Source organism: Neophocaena asiaeorientalis, unplaced genomic scaffold (assembly GCF_003031525.2).
Source record: "Neophocaena asiaeorientalis asiaeorientalis breed wild unplaced genomic scaffold, Neophocaena_asiaeorientalis_V1.1 scaffold479, whole genome shotgun sequence".
Classification (NCBI taxonomy): domain Eukaryota; kingdom Metazoa; phylum Chordata; class Mammalia; order Artiodactyla; family Phocoenidae; genus Neophocaena; species Neophocaena asiaeorientalis.
Genome location: NW_020173774.1, coordinates 2972371 through 2988327, shown reverse-complemented (window position 1 = coordinate 2988327; position 15957 = coordinate 2972371). Strand labels below are relative to the sequence as shown.

The window sequence follows — 15957 nt, the reverse complement described above, 5'->3', positions numbered from 1 at the left end:
GGGGTGGCGCGGGGGAGGGGCCGGCAGGGTGGGGGAGGGGAGGTCGCGGGCCTCTCACAATAACAAATCGCAGCCTCTTCCAACCCCCACCTCTAAGCCACCGGTTCCCCGAGTCCCGGACTGCACTCACTCAGGCACAGGGTCCGTGCGGGCCCCAAGCGGCTGCGGCGTCGGCGGGTGGCGCGTCTGTCGCTCGCTCAGTCCCGGCGGCCCCGCTCCGGCGCGTCCCTCCTCCGGCCTCAGCACCCGCTGCAGCACCCCCACTTCCGGTTCCCCTGCCACTCAGGCAAATGGCTTCCGGAAGTCCCTCCCCATCCTGCCAGGCCTTGGCTTAGCTCGCCTCTCCCCACTTTCTTTCTGCGGGAGCTCGCTGCCGGCGCCCGGGTGTCCTGACACGCCCCGCAAGGTTCCACGCTTTGTTCTCTATCCTGCCCTCGTTTTGCATGTAGTCTGCGTGACTTGGGCCTCTATCTTTCCTACGGCTGCATCCCTCAGTCCTGCGTTCATGTCACCGTAGTGTGGAGATGGCATTCGGGACAATGTGCTGTGACCTCGCACTGACGCCATTCCCTTCCCACCCCGCCAACCTGGCTTCCTCCTCCACCCCATGGAATAAACCAGATGGCTGCCAGTGGGAGGGAAATAGGGCCCCAAGGTTAATGAGGCAGTCCCTTACATTTATGGGTGGAATTTCTGTTTCTATGATGAATGTATGGATTTTGGATGACCGCCTCTTAAGGTGATACTTAAGGTGATACTATATAGAGATCCATCCAGTTTCGGGGAAGACATATATATATATATATATATATATATACACATACACACAGTTAATATTAAAAAGATGATGTGCTAAATCCTATATAAATGCGGAATCTATAACAGAGAGGAGGGGCAAAAGGTGTACACAGGCTATGAAAACGTTTGGTGGAGCAGGGCCCTGAGCTGGCCCTTTAAAAATGGATAGGATTCGTTAAGACCCTTGTCTGAATTGGTAGAGCCTTCCAGAGTTCTGAAAATGATCAGGGGGGTCGTTTTGCAGACAAAATCCGTTAAGAATTACTGTGAAAACCTGGAAGCCTAAAGTTTTAAGATATGTCAAATTATTTTTCAGGTGACCTGTACTGTCAAATAGTACTACATTTATCAGACGTATATAATCCAAAATAATTTGTCCACCTATAAAACGCTAATTTACCTCGGAATTCTCTTGCAGATGTTCACACAATTTATGGCACACCAGCAGGTAAATGTTTGTTGCTTTAAATGTTTTATCGAAAAGAATTTGTGTTTGGGGAACTCAAATGATGCAGCTTGAATTAGTCTCCAGGGATAAATCCATAGGATCCAGAATTTCTTCAGTTTTAACACTCAACACACTTTAATGTAATTACTACTTTTAATACACTGTCTTCCCTGCTATACTCTAAGCTCTGAGGGAGCAGAGACCTTGTTGTGTGGATTCCCAGCACCTGGCATGCTGCCTTGATGCATAGCAGACACTCATTAAGTATTGCTCAACCAGGAATGAATGATCAAGCGTTGAATTTGTGCCTATGTGGAACCTATGACCTATCTTTATACTTCCTTGTTTTCAACTTTTTAATTAATAAACAAACAAGGGAAGTGTGCCCCAGGGAACACTAGAGCTGGTTAAACTAGCCTCTGCTAATATTTGAATACCTCTGTGGCTCAGGCAGTTTTTAGTGTTTTGGCAAAATCTGAATGTCACCGAACCCTGAAATTTATTGATGTTGTCTCCTAATATGTCTGTTTTAGCTTTCTAAATAATTCATTTAAACAATGCAGGCGGTAGAGTGGAAAGGACCCTAAACTAAGCTTCAGGGTACCCTGGGTTCTTCTCCGAAGGCTATTGCTCACTTTACTTCTTTGAGCCTTTGTTTCTTAATGTGTAAGGAGAAAGGGATGGACTAGGTCATTGCTGAGGTTCTTTTTAGCTCTAAGCCTCCACTATCCCCTCAGTTCCTTGCAGGAACGTAATTCTGGGGCATACAACACTATCTCACTCCTCACTTCCCACACACAACCTCCCCTTCCCCTGGGCCCCATTCAGGGTCTGTGTTTTCCGTACAGTTTTCCATATCACCATACAGCTGGTGATAGGTAAAAATAGCTTTTTTCTGACTATGAGACAAATTGACTGAAAGCTGTCAGGAGAGCTTGCCCTTCAAGTTGTCTTTCCATTAATGATGATGGGTTTAATGATTCCATCCGGATTCTTTCTGGTTTCGCTCATGACTGCATGCCAACCCAAAGGGAAGAAATATAGAAACCCTGACAAAAGGTCTATGGACTGACTGGTGTAACGTAAACATGATCAAATGTAAACCTAGAACTTTGAGAATGAGTGTCAAAACACCACCCAAGTGGCCTGGAATTTAGGAGACTATTTGACATTTCGTCACTTACAGTAATTAAACTGGGAGACTTCAGGGGACCTGGCATTTCAGACATGAAAAGAAGGAAGAAAAGCTATGTGGACTGAGAATGGACTCACAGTGTGAATTCAGGGAATTTCTGTGGGTAGAACGCAAGGTCCGATGGTTTATAGAAAAAGTTTCAGAGTTTTATTTATTATTAAAACAACATTAAGAAATGTTTCAACAGGAAAATTTTTTTTCACTCCCTTTCTTACAAATTAACGCATTTTCATTTGCCTCGATTTATTTCAATCAGTAACCATATGGTCAGTAAGTATTTTATTTCTCAATTTTAAGATCTTTGTGGTCAGGTCAAGATATTGTTAGAAATAATGTAAAGACAATGGAATATTACTTAGCAGGTAAAAAGAAACAAAATTGAGTTATTTGTAGTGAGGTGGATGGACCTAGAGTCTGTCATACAGAGTGAAGTAAGTCAAAAAGAGAAAAATACTGTATGCTAACGCATACATATCAAATCTAAAAAAAAAAAAAATTGGTACTGATGAACCTAGTTGCAGGGCAGGAATAAAGATGTAGACATAGAGCATGGACTTGAGGACATGGGGTGGGAGGGGGAGTAGCATCGGGTGCTACTTCTGGGGTGAAGTGAGAGTAGCATCGACATATATACACTACCGAATGTAAAATAGTTGGCTAGTGGGAAGCAGCAGCATAGCACAGGGAGGTCAGCTCCTTGCTTTGCGATGACCTAGAGGGATGGGATAGGGAGGGTGGGAGGGAGGCTCAGGAGGGAGGGGATATGGGGATATGTGTATTCATATGGCTGATTCACTTTGTTGTACAGCAGAAACTAACACAGTATTGTGAAGCAATTATACTCCAATAAAGATCTATTTAAAAAAAAAGAACATATTATATAACAACATTTTTGTCTTCCCAACTGAAAATTGTTAATTTGTCATATTCTTATATTTTTTTAACTGTGTGTGTGTGTGTGGTTTAATATCATTATAAACTCATGGACTGAAACACATTTGATATGTTTCATTCATTGCAATTATTTTTCTTATTGATAACCAGATTGCCCCAAAATAATCCCATTCAAGTTGGCTCCTGAGTCATTTTGACATGACCAGACATTGATCCGCTTTCTGTCACTTTAGTTTTGCTTTTTCTACAATTTCAATAAATAGAATCATAGAGTAGAATCAACTTTTGTTTCTGGTTTCTTCCTGTTAACATGATATGTTAAGATTCATCCATGTTGTTGTGTGTACCAGTACATAGTTCACTCCTTTGTATTGCCAAGTAGTGTTCTGTTGATGGATATTCTACAATTTGTTTATCCAGTCAATAGTTAATGGGCATTTGGGTTGTTTCTGGTTTTGCTTATTATAAATAAAATGAGGATGGAAGTTCATGTAGAAATCTTTGTGTGGACATGTGTTTTTCTTTCTCTTGGATCTCTTGGACCTAGGACTGGAAATGCTGAGTCATATGGCAAGTGTATGTTTAGCATTATAATAAACTTCCCATCTGTTTTCCAAAGTGGCTTATCATTTTACACCCCCATCAGCAGACTGTGAGAGTTCCAGTTGCTCTGTATCCTTGGCAATACACAATATTATCAATTAAAAAAACTTTAGCCATTCTAGTTGTTACGATATCTTATGGTGGTTTTAACTTGCATTTCCCTGATGATATTAAGCATCTTTTCATATTCTTTTTGGCCATTTATATATCTTCTTTTGCAAAGTGCCTGTTCAACTCTTGCCCATTAAAAAATATGAGGTTATTTTTCTTATTACTGAGTCGTAAAAGTTCTTCTATATTCAGAACAAAAGTTCTTTGTCAATGTATTTATTTCAAACATTTTTTTCTCCCAATCTGTGGCTTGTGTTTTCATTTTCTTAACAGTGTCTTTTTGTTTGCTTTTTTTTTAATTTTTGTTTTGTTTTTTGGCCATGCCACTCGTCATGCAGGATCTTAACTGGACCACCAGGGAATTCTCTACAGTATCTTCTGAAGAACAGAAGTTTTTAACTTTGGTAAAATACAGTTTATCATTCTCTTTCATTTATGGTGTGTGATTTTTGTGTTCTATTTAAGAAATCTTTACTATTAGTTATCAATACAATAGAGTTTCTCCCATGTTTTCTCCTAGAAGTTTTATATCTTTAAGTTTTACATTTCAGTCAGTAATCCTTTTTAAGGTAATTTTTGTGCATAGTGTGAAGGAAAGAACAAAGTTAATTGTTGTGCATATGGATGTCCAATTGTTCCGGTGCAATTTATTTATTTGTTTATTTATTTTTGGCTACGTTAGGTCTTCGTTGCTGCGCACGGGCTTTCTCGGCGAGCGGGGGCTATTCTTCATTGCGATGCGCGGGCTTCTCATTGCGGTGGCTTCTGTTGTTGCGGAGCACGGGCTCTAGGTGCACGGGCTTCAGTAGTTGTGCTGCACAGGCTCACTAGTTGTGGCTTGCGGGCTTAGTTGCTCTGCGGCATGTGGGATCTTCCCGGACCAGGGCTTGAACTCGTGTCCCCTGCATTGGCAGGTGGACTCTTAACCACTGCGCCGCGAGGTAAGTCCTCCATTGAATTATTGACATCTTGGCTGCTTTATTGTAAGACAATTGGCTATATATGTGTGGGTCAATTTTGGACTTATATTCTGTTCCATTTATATTTATGTCTATCTTTATATCAATACCAGACTATCACAATTTCTGTAACTATATAGTTACTTTTGAAATCAGATAGTGTAAGTCTTCTAGCTGTCTTCTTCTTCAGAATTGTTTTGACTATCCTAGGTCCTTTGCATTTCCATATAAATTTTACTTAATTAATTAATTTTGGCTATGCTGTGTGGCTTGTGGGATATTAGTTCCCCCACCAGGGATTGAACCCCAGGCTCCCCAGCAGTGAAAGCACCGAGTCCTAACCACTGGACTGCCAGGATATTCCCTCCATATAAATTTTAGAATCATGTTCTTGATTTCTACAAAAAGCCTTTTGAAATTTTGACTGGCATACATTGAATACATATTTGGGGGAGAATTGAAAACAACATTGACTCTTCTGATTCATGAATACTGTTTATTGTGCCATCATTTTAGATCATCTTTAATTTTTCTCAGCAAATTTTGTAACTTTCATTGTACAGGTCTATATATTTAATAAATTTATCCTTAAGTACATATATCCTTCACATTCATAAGAACATTTTTCGGAGGTCTTAGAGAACACCCCAAGTTGGGAACCCTACAATAGCATTTACTCTCTGATTAAACGTACCTGAAAAATTTAAACAATCAGCTTGATATCTGTAATGAATGTAACAATGTGCTTGAGAAGGAGTTAAGAACCTCAATGCCAGACCAAAATACACACCCAGTCTAGACATCTGGCTAAGTGCTTTGCTTTCCTTGCCCACCAACCTTCAAGATAGTTTCATTCAAATTTCCACTTCATTAAAAATGACAAATCCTTATATCATGGATTTTTAGGGTCTCTCTCAAGATAAAACCCTGAGTTCTGAGTGCCAATAGTCCATGGCTGTTTCTATCACAATGTCTACCTTTCTCTTACCCATGTGTTTACAAGTCTCTCTCCCTGACTAAATGAGTTCTTCTGGGGTAGGAGCCTTGTTTGCTTGTAACCCCAGTACCAGGAAGTGCCCGGCATAATAAATATTTTTTGGTAAGTATTTGATGGATGAATAGTCAAGGTTAATTTTCAGGTCTCAAGAAAGAAGACGGTTAAAGCTGAGGGGAGCAGATGGTGGAAGCGAGGTCAAGAATAGGAATCAGCACCTGGAATCCTAAAAGGCTGCAATGCAGTGGGAAGTTGGAACACAGGAGGTAACCGGGCATCGTCCAAATTAGTTCTGGCAGACAGTTTCTTGCATCTTCTTGTATGTTTTAAAATGCTGGATATTCTTAAAGGCTATGTCCAAGTAATTGACAAAGTCATCTTAGGCCCACTGAATTTCTTTTCATTTCAGTAGATATTTATTTAATTCTTACTTATGTGTCAGGCACTCTGCTAAACAATGGGGAGAAAAATGAGTAAGGTAACATTTCTCTCCTCAAGGAACTCACTATCTAGTGATAGTGAGGACAAATGATTCTAATACAATACACAATGATAGAGGAGAAAATTGAATGTTCCAAGAAGTGAAAGGAGGAGGTGGGGTGGTTAGAAAAGGTGTCTAGGAGAAAATGATGCCTGATCTGAATTTTTTTTAAGACAATTTTTAAAGAGCACTTTTAGGTTCACAGCAAAATGAGAAGAAGGTATAGAGATTTCCCATATACCTCTTGCCCACCCACATGGACAGCCTCCCCTACTATTATAACAGGATGGTACATTTGTTACAATTGATGAACCTACATTTAAAAAATTTTAACTTATTTATTATTTTTTTAACATCTTTATTGGAGTGTAATTGCTTCACAATGGTGTGTTAGTTTCTGCTTTATGACAAAGTGAATCAGCTATATATATATATATATATATATATATCCCCATATCTCCTCCCTCTTGTGTCTCACTCCCACCCTCCCTATCCCACCCCTCTAAGTGGTCACAAAGCACGGAGCTGATCTCCTTGTGCTATGCGGCTGCTTCCCACTAGCCATCTATTTTACATTTGTTAGTATATATAAGTCCATGCCACTCTCACTTCATCCCAGCTTACCCTTCCCCCTCCCCATGTCCTCAAGTCCATTCTCTACGTCCTGCCCCTAGTTGATGAACCTACACTGACACATCATAATTACCCAAAGTCCATAAATTGCATTAGGGTTTACTCTTGGTATTGTATTTTCTGTGGGTTTGGACAAATGTATAATGATATGTATCCAACATTACAATATCACACAGTGTTTTCACTGCCCTAAAATTTCTCTGTGTTCCACCTATTCCTCCCTACCCCCTCCCTCTCCAAATCCTGGCAACCACTGTTTTTTTTTTTAATGCCGCCATAGTTTTGCCTTCTCCAAACATCATGTAGTTGGAATCATACAGTATGTGGCCTTTTCAGATTAGCTTCTTTTACTTAGTAACATGCATTTAAGATTCCTCCATGTCTTTTCATGGCTTGATAGCTCATTGCTTTTCAGTGATAAACAATATTCTATTGAATGGATATACCATTTGCCTTTTGAAGAATATCTTGGTTGCTTCCAAGTTCTGGCTATTATGAATGAAGCTGCCTTAAACATCCATGTGCAGGTGTTCATGTGGACCTAGGTTTTCAACTCATTTGGGTAAATACCAAGAAGCATGATTGCTGGGTTATATGATAAGAGTATGTTTAGTTTTGTAAGAAACCACCAAATTGTCTTCCAAAGTGGCTAAACTATTTAGCATTCCCACCAGCCAATGGCATATTCTTCTCAGCACTTGGTGTTGTCGGTGTTCTGGATTTTGACTTTTTTTTTTTTTTGATCGCATAGTTCAGCATGCAGAACTACCCCCACCAGAGATGCAACCCGCAGTAGAAGCTCAGAGTCTTAACCACTGGACCACTAGGAAGTCCTGGATTTTGACTATTTTAATAGGTATGTAGTGATATTCTCGTTGTTTTATTTGCAATTCCCTAATGATGTATGATGTGGAGCATTTTTTCATATGCATATTTGCCATCTGTATATTTTCTTTGGTAAGGAATCTGTTAAGGACTTTGGCCCATTTTTAAAATCAGGTTGTTTGTTTCTTTATTGTTGAGTTTTAAAAGTTCTTTGTATATTTAGGATAACAGTCCTTTATCAGATGTCTTTTGCAAATATTCTCTCCCATTCTGTGGCTTGTCTTTTTAGTCTTTTGACATTGTCCTTTGTGGTACAGAAGTTTTTATTTTAATGGAGTCCAGTTTATCAATTATTTCCCTCATGGACTGTGCCTTTGGCATTGTATTTTTTAAAATTTTTTAGTCATTTATTTTTGGCTGCGTTTTTTTAAAAAAATTTATTTAGTCATTTATTTTTGGCTGCGTTGGGTCTTCATTGCTTTCTCTATCTGCGGTGAGTGGGGGCTACTCTTCGTTGTGGTACACAGGCTTCTCATTGCGGTGGCTTCTTTTGCTGCAGAGCGTGGGCTCTAGGTGTGCAGGCTTCAGTAGTTGCAACATGCAGGCTCAGTAGTTGTGGCTCGCGGGCTCTAGTGCGCAGGCTTAGTAGTTGTGGCGCACAGGCTTAGTTGCTCTGCGGCATGTGGGATCTTCCCGGACCAGGGCTCAAACCCATGTCCCCTGCATTGGCAGGCGGATTCTTAACCACTGCACCACCAGGGAAGTCCCTTGGCGTTGTATTAATATCTAAAAGATCATCTAGGTTTTTCTTCTATGTTATTTTCTAGGAGTTTGCATTTTTCTTTATCTTTGGTTTTCTGTAGTTTGAAAATGCTATGCCTAGGTGTAGGTTTTTTTACATCTATATTTCTCGTTGTTCTCCAATCTCCCTGGATCTGTGATTTTGTCTCTGACATTAATTTGGAGAAATTCTGAGTCATTATTGTTTCAAATATTCCTCTTGTTCCTTTCTCTATTTCTTCTCTTTTTGTTATTTCCATTATGCATATCTTATACTTTTTGTAGTTGTCCTACAGTCCTTGGATATTCTATTCTGTTTTTTTCAATCTTTATTCTCTTTGCTTTTCAGTTTTGGAGACTTCTCTTGATACGTCCTCAAGCTCAGAGTTTCTTTCCTCAGCCATGACCAGTCTACTAATAAGCCATGAAAGACATTCTTCATTTCTGTTACAGTGTTTTTGATCTCTAGCATTTATTTTTGATTCTTTCTTAGAATTTCCATCTCTTTTCTTACATTACCCATCTGTTCTTGCATGCTGTCTACTTTATCCCTTAGAGTCCTTAGTACATTAATCATAGTTGTTCTAAATTCCAGGTCTGATCATTCTAACAGCTCTGGTTAGATGTCTGGTTTTGATGCTTGCGCTGTCTCTTCAAATTGCAGGTTCTTTTTTTTTTTTTTTTGCTTTTTAATATCCCTTTTAATTTTTCTTGATTGCTTAACGATGTACTAGCTAAAAGGAACTGCTATAGATAGGCCTTTAGTAATGTGATGGTAAGGTATGGGGGGAGTGGAAGCATTGTGTACCTGAACTGTGTCTTAAAGAATAAATAGGAAGGACTTCCCTGGTGGTGCAGTGGTTAAGAATCCACCTGCCAATGCAGGGGACACAGGTTTGATACCTGGTCTGGGAAGATCCCACATGCCACGGAGCAACAAAGCCTGTGTGCCACAACTCTTGAGCCTGCGCTATAGAGCCCGTGAGTCACAACTACTGAGCCTGCGTGCCGCAACTACTGAAGTCCGCACACCTAGAGCCCGTGCTCTGCAACAAGAAAAGCCACCACAATGAGAAGTCCGCGCACCACAAGGAAGAGTAGTCCCCGTTCGCTGCAACTAGAGAAAGCCCGCGTGCAGCAATGAAGACCCAACACAGCCAAAAATAAATAGATTAATTAATTAATTAAAACAAAAAGAATAAATAGGAATTGCCAGGTATAAAGCAGAGAGGGTAAAGGAGAGAAGTAAGGGGCCAGCAAGATTAAAGGCTTGAAGAGAAGAGGCAGCAGGAGAAAAACCTCCCTTGCTTAATATCTCTCAGGAGTAAAATATTATGGTGATAACTTCGTATTAGCTGTCTCCTTCACCAGATTGGGATCATGCCTGAATCAGCTTTATTTTTTTCACATTGACTAACACAGAGCATGGATTCTGTGTACAATGCGCTGTAAAACTAATAAATAATAATTTCCCAATGACATGGGACCTCTCTGCTGTCAGAGAATCACCCTGGACAAGCATAAGCTGGGCCTGGGGTCACATAAGTCCAGCCTCAGTCTTACACTGGTAAATAAATTAGAATTGCCTCAAATCATGGATGGTCCTATTACCACTATTCTTTCTACTATTACAACTATCATATCATCTATCTATCTAGCTAGCTATATCTATATATTTACATATATTTGTATACAGATATATATAGATGGTAGTTTATATATATTATGTACTGCTTATGTATACATATAATATATATAAATATATAACTTATATATACACATATAATTACTACTTCAAATTTTAAAATTACTTTCATATACATTATCCTAGTTGATCCTACTATATTGATCCTAATACTACTATATTATGACTACTGTAAATAGAAAAGAGAGAAGTAACAACAAAGAGATTTTAGTCAATCAGTTAACAAATAGTTATGTGTCAGACTGTGCAAGCCACCTCAGGGATACAAAAGGCATATTGAAATAACAGAATTCATAGATAAAAGGATTATTTGGTCCAGCTGTCTCATTTTATAGACAAGTACTACAGGTATGGGAGGTCAAACTTTTTGGACCCTGCTTACAGACTCCAGGATTTCATAACAATCTAGTAGTAACGCTAAAATGAAAACACGTGAAACAATTCAAAAGCAATTAGGCAGTGAATAGTATGGTCCTGACAGAAGGGGAAAAAATCCGTGAAGAAGATGACAGAACCAAGTATCAGACACAGTCCTGGGAACTTCCATATGATCTTTATTAATCCTCAGAAAACACATCATCATCATCACCATTTTATGATAAAACTAAAGCTGAAAGAAGTCAGGTACTTTACCAAAAGCCCCACAGCAAGTGGTAGATCTGGAATTCAGAGCCAGTTCCTTCTAAATCCAACACTTAAGTTATTTAAACTTTTAACCACTGAAGTAGAACAGGCATGGCCTCTGTGTGGGATGAGAAAAAGCTTTTCAAAAGTGCTGGAAAAAAAAAAAGTGCTGAAAAAAAAAGGAGAGTGGGATCAAAGTAAGCAGGGCATTGCAAAGAGGAAATTGTTACGTAGATAGGCAATAGGGAACATTTGCAGGCGCTTAAGTATAAGGAGTAACATGATCATTATCGGGGAACTTGAAAATTAGAAGGCATCTCAGGTGAGAAGTCATGTAGAAATCTATTTATAGCACAACTTACAGATATTTACTCAAATTCTGATTTAAGTAGTCACTTGACAGGGAATTTTCTTCTAAGGCCAGCGTGTTACTCGCCAGCCCTAATTATTGATAGCTTTTTGGTAAGCATACTTTGTATTTCTTCAATCAAAAGAACATAACAGCTCAGGACCAAGCTCAGAGCTTTGTGGCTCACTGCTGGAAATCTTCTAAGTTAAAACAAAGCCAAGAATCCATACCTGTGCATCCATCCATTCTTTCACAATACTTACTGAATGTTTCTGTGTGCTGGTCACTTTCTAGAGGATTGGGCTACAGAGATCTCTGCTCTCTTGGAGCTTCACTATGCCCTCTTACTTGATAGGATTTTCTGTATCACCAAACCATTTTGGATTTTTGTGCCTTCCCTCCTAACACACCAGACTTATTAAAAAAGTGCTTTCTTTTTAACACTACATTGGGGTCACAGAGTAAAATTCTCCAACTGCCATCTGTTTATTTCAGCTAAGTACCATAAAGAAGTTTCCACCATAATGATCCTATGGAGCTAGGAAAACTACCACAAGTCCTAAATCTTTGGCTGGTCATTAACTTCTAACTATGGTCTTTATTTCTTGTGGTGAAATAACGTGCCTTTCCTTGCCTAATCCCTTCCTGGTGTGTATCAACATTATTTAATGTCTTCTAATTCAGTCATTTTTTATTTTATTAAAAAAAATTTGTTTTGGCTGCATTAGGTTTTTGTTACTACACGTGGGCTTTCTCTAGTTGCGGCGAGCGGGGGCTACTCTTCATTACAGTGTGCGGACTCTCATTGCAATGGCTTCTCTTGTTGCAGAGCGCAGGCTCTAAGCACGCAGGCTTCAGTAGTTGCAGCATGCAGACTCAATAGATGTGGCATGCAGGCTCAGTAATTGTGGCGCAAGGGCTTAGTTGCTCTGCAGCATGTGGGATCTTCCCAGACCAGGGCTCGAACCTGTGTCCCCTGCGTTGGCAGGCAGATTCTTGACCACTGTGCCACCAGGGAAGTCCCCAGTCACTTTTAAACTAAATATGCCTATAAACATTAAATAAGATTTAAAAAATCTTATTTATTTATTCCATTCACTCTGCTGTTGTAGATAGCCAGTCAGCCAGAGGTATTAGTGCAATTTTCAAGGACTTAGGCTAAAATTTCTAAAATAAGGAAATTATCTAAGATCTTTATCAAAACCCTCTAGGATCTACCCACCTCTGTTACTTTTTTCATTAAGGTCTCTTGATTCCAGGTTCGAACTACACTCTTTTTTAAAAAAATTATTCTATTGAAGTATAGTTTATTTACAACGTTGTGTTAATTTCTGCTGTACAGCAAAGTGATTCAGTTATACATATATACACATTCTTTTTCATATTCTTTTCTATTATGGTTTATCACAAGATATTTAATATAGTTTCCTGTGCGAACTACACTCTTGAGAGTTCATCAAACAGTACCACGGTTGTCTAGCGCCTGTCTCTGGTCCCCTCCTCTTAATTTCCCTGTCTGAGCATAGGTCCGGAAGAGACCTTCCTTTTTCTTCCCCATCTTTTCTGCCTTCCCCATCCTAAGTCCCCACATGCTCCGATGCAGGTACTTGGCCCATGATGTTGCCCTTTCCCTTTCTCTCCACCAAAAACTCCTGGGGTTCCTTGGCTCTGATTCTACACTGCAGTGACTCACTCTCCTTTTCTCTTAAAGTCCAGTTTCCTTATCATGGCTTTGAGTTCCCTTCTCCCTTTTAGGTCCTGAACTGCCTCCCCAGCTTCATCTCCCACTCCTCCAGTCTACACTCCATCTGCTCCACCCTTCCATCTACCTGACTGTTCCCAGGCATTCTCCACTCATGTATTTTTCCTTGTCTTTTCTCTGGCTGTCCTCTGCCTTCAGTGTTCTTTTTACCATCCTTTACCCATGGAAATTCTACTTCTTCTTAAAGCTTTGCTGAGTCCTAATAGCCCTTCCTCTGTAAAGCTTCCCCTGCTTCCCCAGTTAGAACAAATCAGAACTGACTGCAGTTCCCCACTCTGCTTTTATTTTCCAATGCTACCTGCTCAGGATATCTTTCTTCATGTAAAAGTTATCATATTATGTAGGTAAGGACTGTATTCTCAGCAAGGTATCACATTGGAAAACAATTGTTAAATTATTTGATCTAAGGTGTTAATTAGCTGATTAAATTTAACTTACAAATATAGGAGGCAGGTAATTACAGTAGACAGACTATATCATTGAGAGTCAGGAGACCTGGATTTGAATCTCAGCTCTGATTCCTCCCTTTATCGCTCCTGACCTCCCTTTCTTCCTTCCCAAAATGAGGTTGGCAAAGTAAACACCAGCCGGGTAATGCAGGGCCTTGCAGCCCATGCTAACTGTAAACAGAAATCATTAAAAGATCCTAAGGAGAGGATTGAGAAGATCAGGCTTCTGCTTTGGAGGGATTTTTGGTTGGTTTGTTTGTTTTTGTAAAATATACATAACACTTACCACTTTAATTATTTTTAGGTGTATAGTTCAGTGACATTAAGTACATTCACATTGTTGTGAAACTATCACCACCATCCATCTCCAGAACTTTTTCATCTTCCTAAAGTTAGATTCGGTATCTATTAAAAAATAACTCCGCATTCTCCTCTCCCCCTACCCCCGGCAATCACCATTCTACTTTCTGTCTCTATGAATTTGACTCTTCTAGGTACCTCATATGAATGGAATCATACAGTATTTGTCCTTTCGTGTCTGGCTTATTTCACTCAGCGTAATATCTTTAAGGTTCATCATGTTGTAGCATGTGTCATACTTTCCTTCATTTTTAAGGCTGAAGCATATTCCATTGAATGTATATACAAAAAACCCCCTCATGTTTTGTTTATCCATTCATACATCAGTGGACATTTGTGTTGTTTCCATCTTTGGCTATTGTGAATAATGGTCCTATGAATGTACAAATATCTGTTCAAGTCTTTGCTTTCAATTCTTTTGAATACATACCCATAAGTAGAATTGCTGGACTGTATGGTAATTCTTTTGTTTGTTTGGACGTGCTGCACGGATTTCAGGATCTTAGTTCCCTGACCAGGGATTGAACCTGGGCCCTCAGCAGTGAAAGTGCGGAGTCCTAAACACTGGACCACCAGGGAATTCCCTAATTCTTTAATTTTTTGAGGAACTGCCATACTGTTTTTCACAGTGGCTTCACCATTTTCCATTCCCATCAGCAGTGCACAAGGGTTCCAATTTCTGCATATCTTTGTCAACACTTGTTCTTTTCTTTCCTTTCCTTTCTCCCTTCCTTCCATCCTTCCTCTTTCTTTCTTTCTTTCTTTTTTCTTTCTTTCTTTATCTCTCTCTCTTCCTTTCTCCATCTCTCCCTCCCCCTCCCTCCTTCCCTTCCTTCCTCTTCCTTCTTTCTTCTTTCTTCCTTCCTTCTCCCTTCCCTTCTTCTTTTCCTCTTTTACTTTTCTTTCCCTTTCTTCTTTCTTTTTCTTTCTTTCTTTCATCATCCTAATGAATGTGAAGTGGTATCTCATTGTGTTTTTTTTTTTTTTTTTTTTTTTTTTTTTTTTGCAGTACGCGGGCCTCTCACTGTTGTGGCCTCTCCCGTTGCTGGAGCACAGGCTCCAGACGTGCAGGCTCAGTGGCCATGGCTCACGGGCCCAGCCACTGCGCAGCATGTGGGATCTTCCCGGACTGGGGCACGAACCCGTGTCCCCTGCATTGGCAGGCGGACTCTCAACCACTGCACCACCAGGGAAGCCCCCTCATTGTGGTTTTGATTTGCACTTCCCTAATGATTAGTGATGTTGAGCATCTTTTCATGTGCTTATTGACCATCTGTATATCTTTTTTGGAGAAAAAGTCCATTCAAGTCCTTAGCTCATTTTTAATTGGTTTGTTTGTTTTTCTGTTGAAGAGTTGTAGGAGTTCTTTGTAGTTTGGATATTAATCCTTTATCAGGTATTTGCAAATATTTTCTCCCACTCCATGGGTTGTCTTTCACTCTGTTGATAGTGTTCTTTGATGCACAAAGTGTTTTGTTTTTTTTTTATAAATTTATTTATTTACTTATTTATGTTTGGCTGTCTCTGGTCTTCGTTTCTGTGTGAGGGCTTTCTCTAGTTGCGGCAAGTAGGGGCCACTCTTCATCGTGGTGCGTGGGCCTCTCACTGTCACGGCCTCTCTTGTTGCAGAGCACAGGCTCCAGACACGCAGGCTCAGTAGTTGTGGCTCATGGGCCTAGTTGCTCCGCGGCATGTGGGATCTTCTCAGACCAGGGCTCGAACTCGTGTCCCCTGTACTGGCAGGAAGATCCTCAACCACTGCGCCACCAGGGAAGCCCCACAAAGTGTTTTTAATTTTGATGAACTCCAATTTATTTGTTTTTTCTTTTGTTGCCTGTGGTTTTGGTGTTGTATCCAAGAAATCATTGCCAAATCCAATGTCATAAAGCTTTTCTTCTACTATGTTTTCTTCTAAGAGATTTATAGTTTTAGCTTCTACGTTTAGATCTTTCATCCATTTTGAGTTAATTTTTTTTTTTTTTTTTTT

General features: G+C 39.8%; 2 protein-coding genes and 1 long non-coding RNA gene across 3 annotated transcripts in view; 2 read left to right on the top strand and 1 right to left on the bottom strand.

Annotated features, from left to right (window-relative positions):
* PAFAH1B2 (platelet activating factor acetylhydrolase 1b catalytic subunit 2) overlaps nucleotides 1-263 on the bottom strand; it is a 23578-nt gene extending 23315 nt beyond the window's left edge. The window contains exon 1 of the mRNA XM_024751758.1: nucleotides 131-263. The gene's annotated coding sequence lies outside the window, so the exon portion shown is untranslated. The remainder of the gene's footprint in view (nucleotides 1-130) is intronic.
* The window catches only part of ZBTB7C-AS2 (ZBTB7C antisense RNA 2), a 5091-nt gene extending 4431 nt beyond the window's left edge, over nucleotides 1-660 (top strand). Inside the window, 4 exon segments of the mRNA XM_024751699.1 lie at nucleotides 407-467; nucleotides 469-505; nucleotides 507-605; nucleotides 607-660. Of these exon segments, the coding sequence (XP_024607467.1) occupies nucleotides 407-467; nucleotides 469-505; nucleotides 507-605; nucleotides 607-660 (251 nt within the window).
* Nucleotides 661-1231: 571 nt separating this feature from the next.
* Nucleotides 1232-15957, top strand: part of LOC112403982 (uncharacterized) — a 21645-nt gene continuing 6919 nt past the window's right edge. The window contains exons 1-2 of the long non-coding RNA XR_003004025.1: nucleotides 1232-1246; nucleotides 7868-7972. This is a non-coding gene — a long non-coding RNA (uncharacterized LOC112403982). The remainder of the gene's footprint in view (nucleotides 1247-7867; nucleotides 7973-15957) is intronic.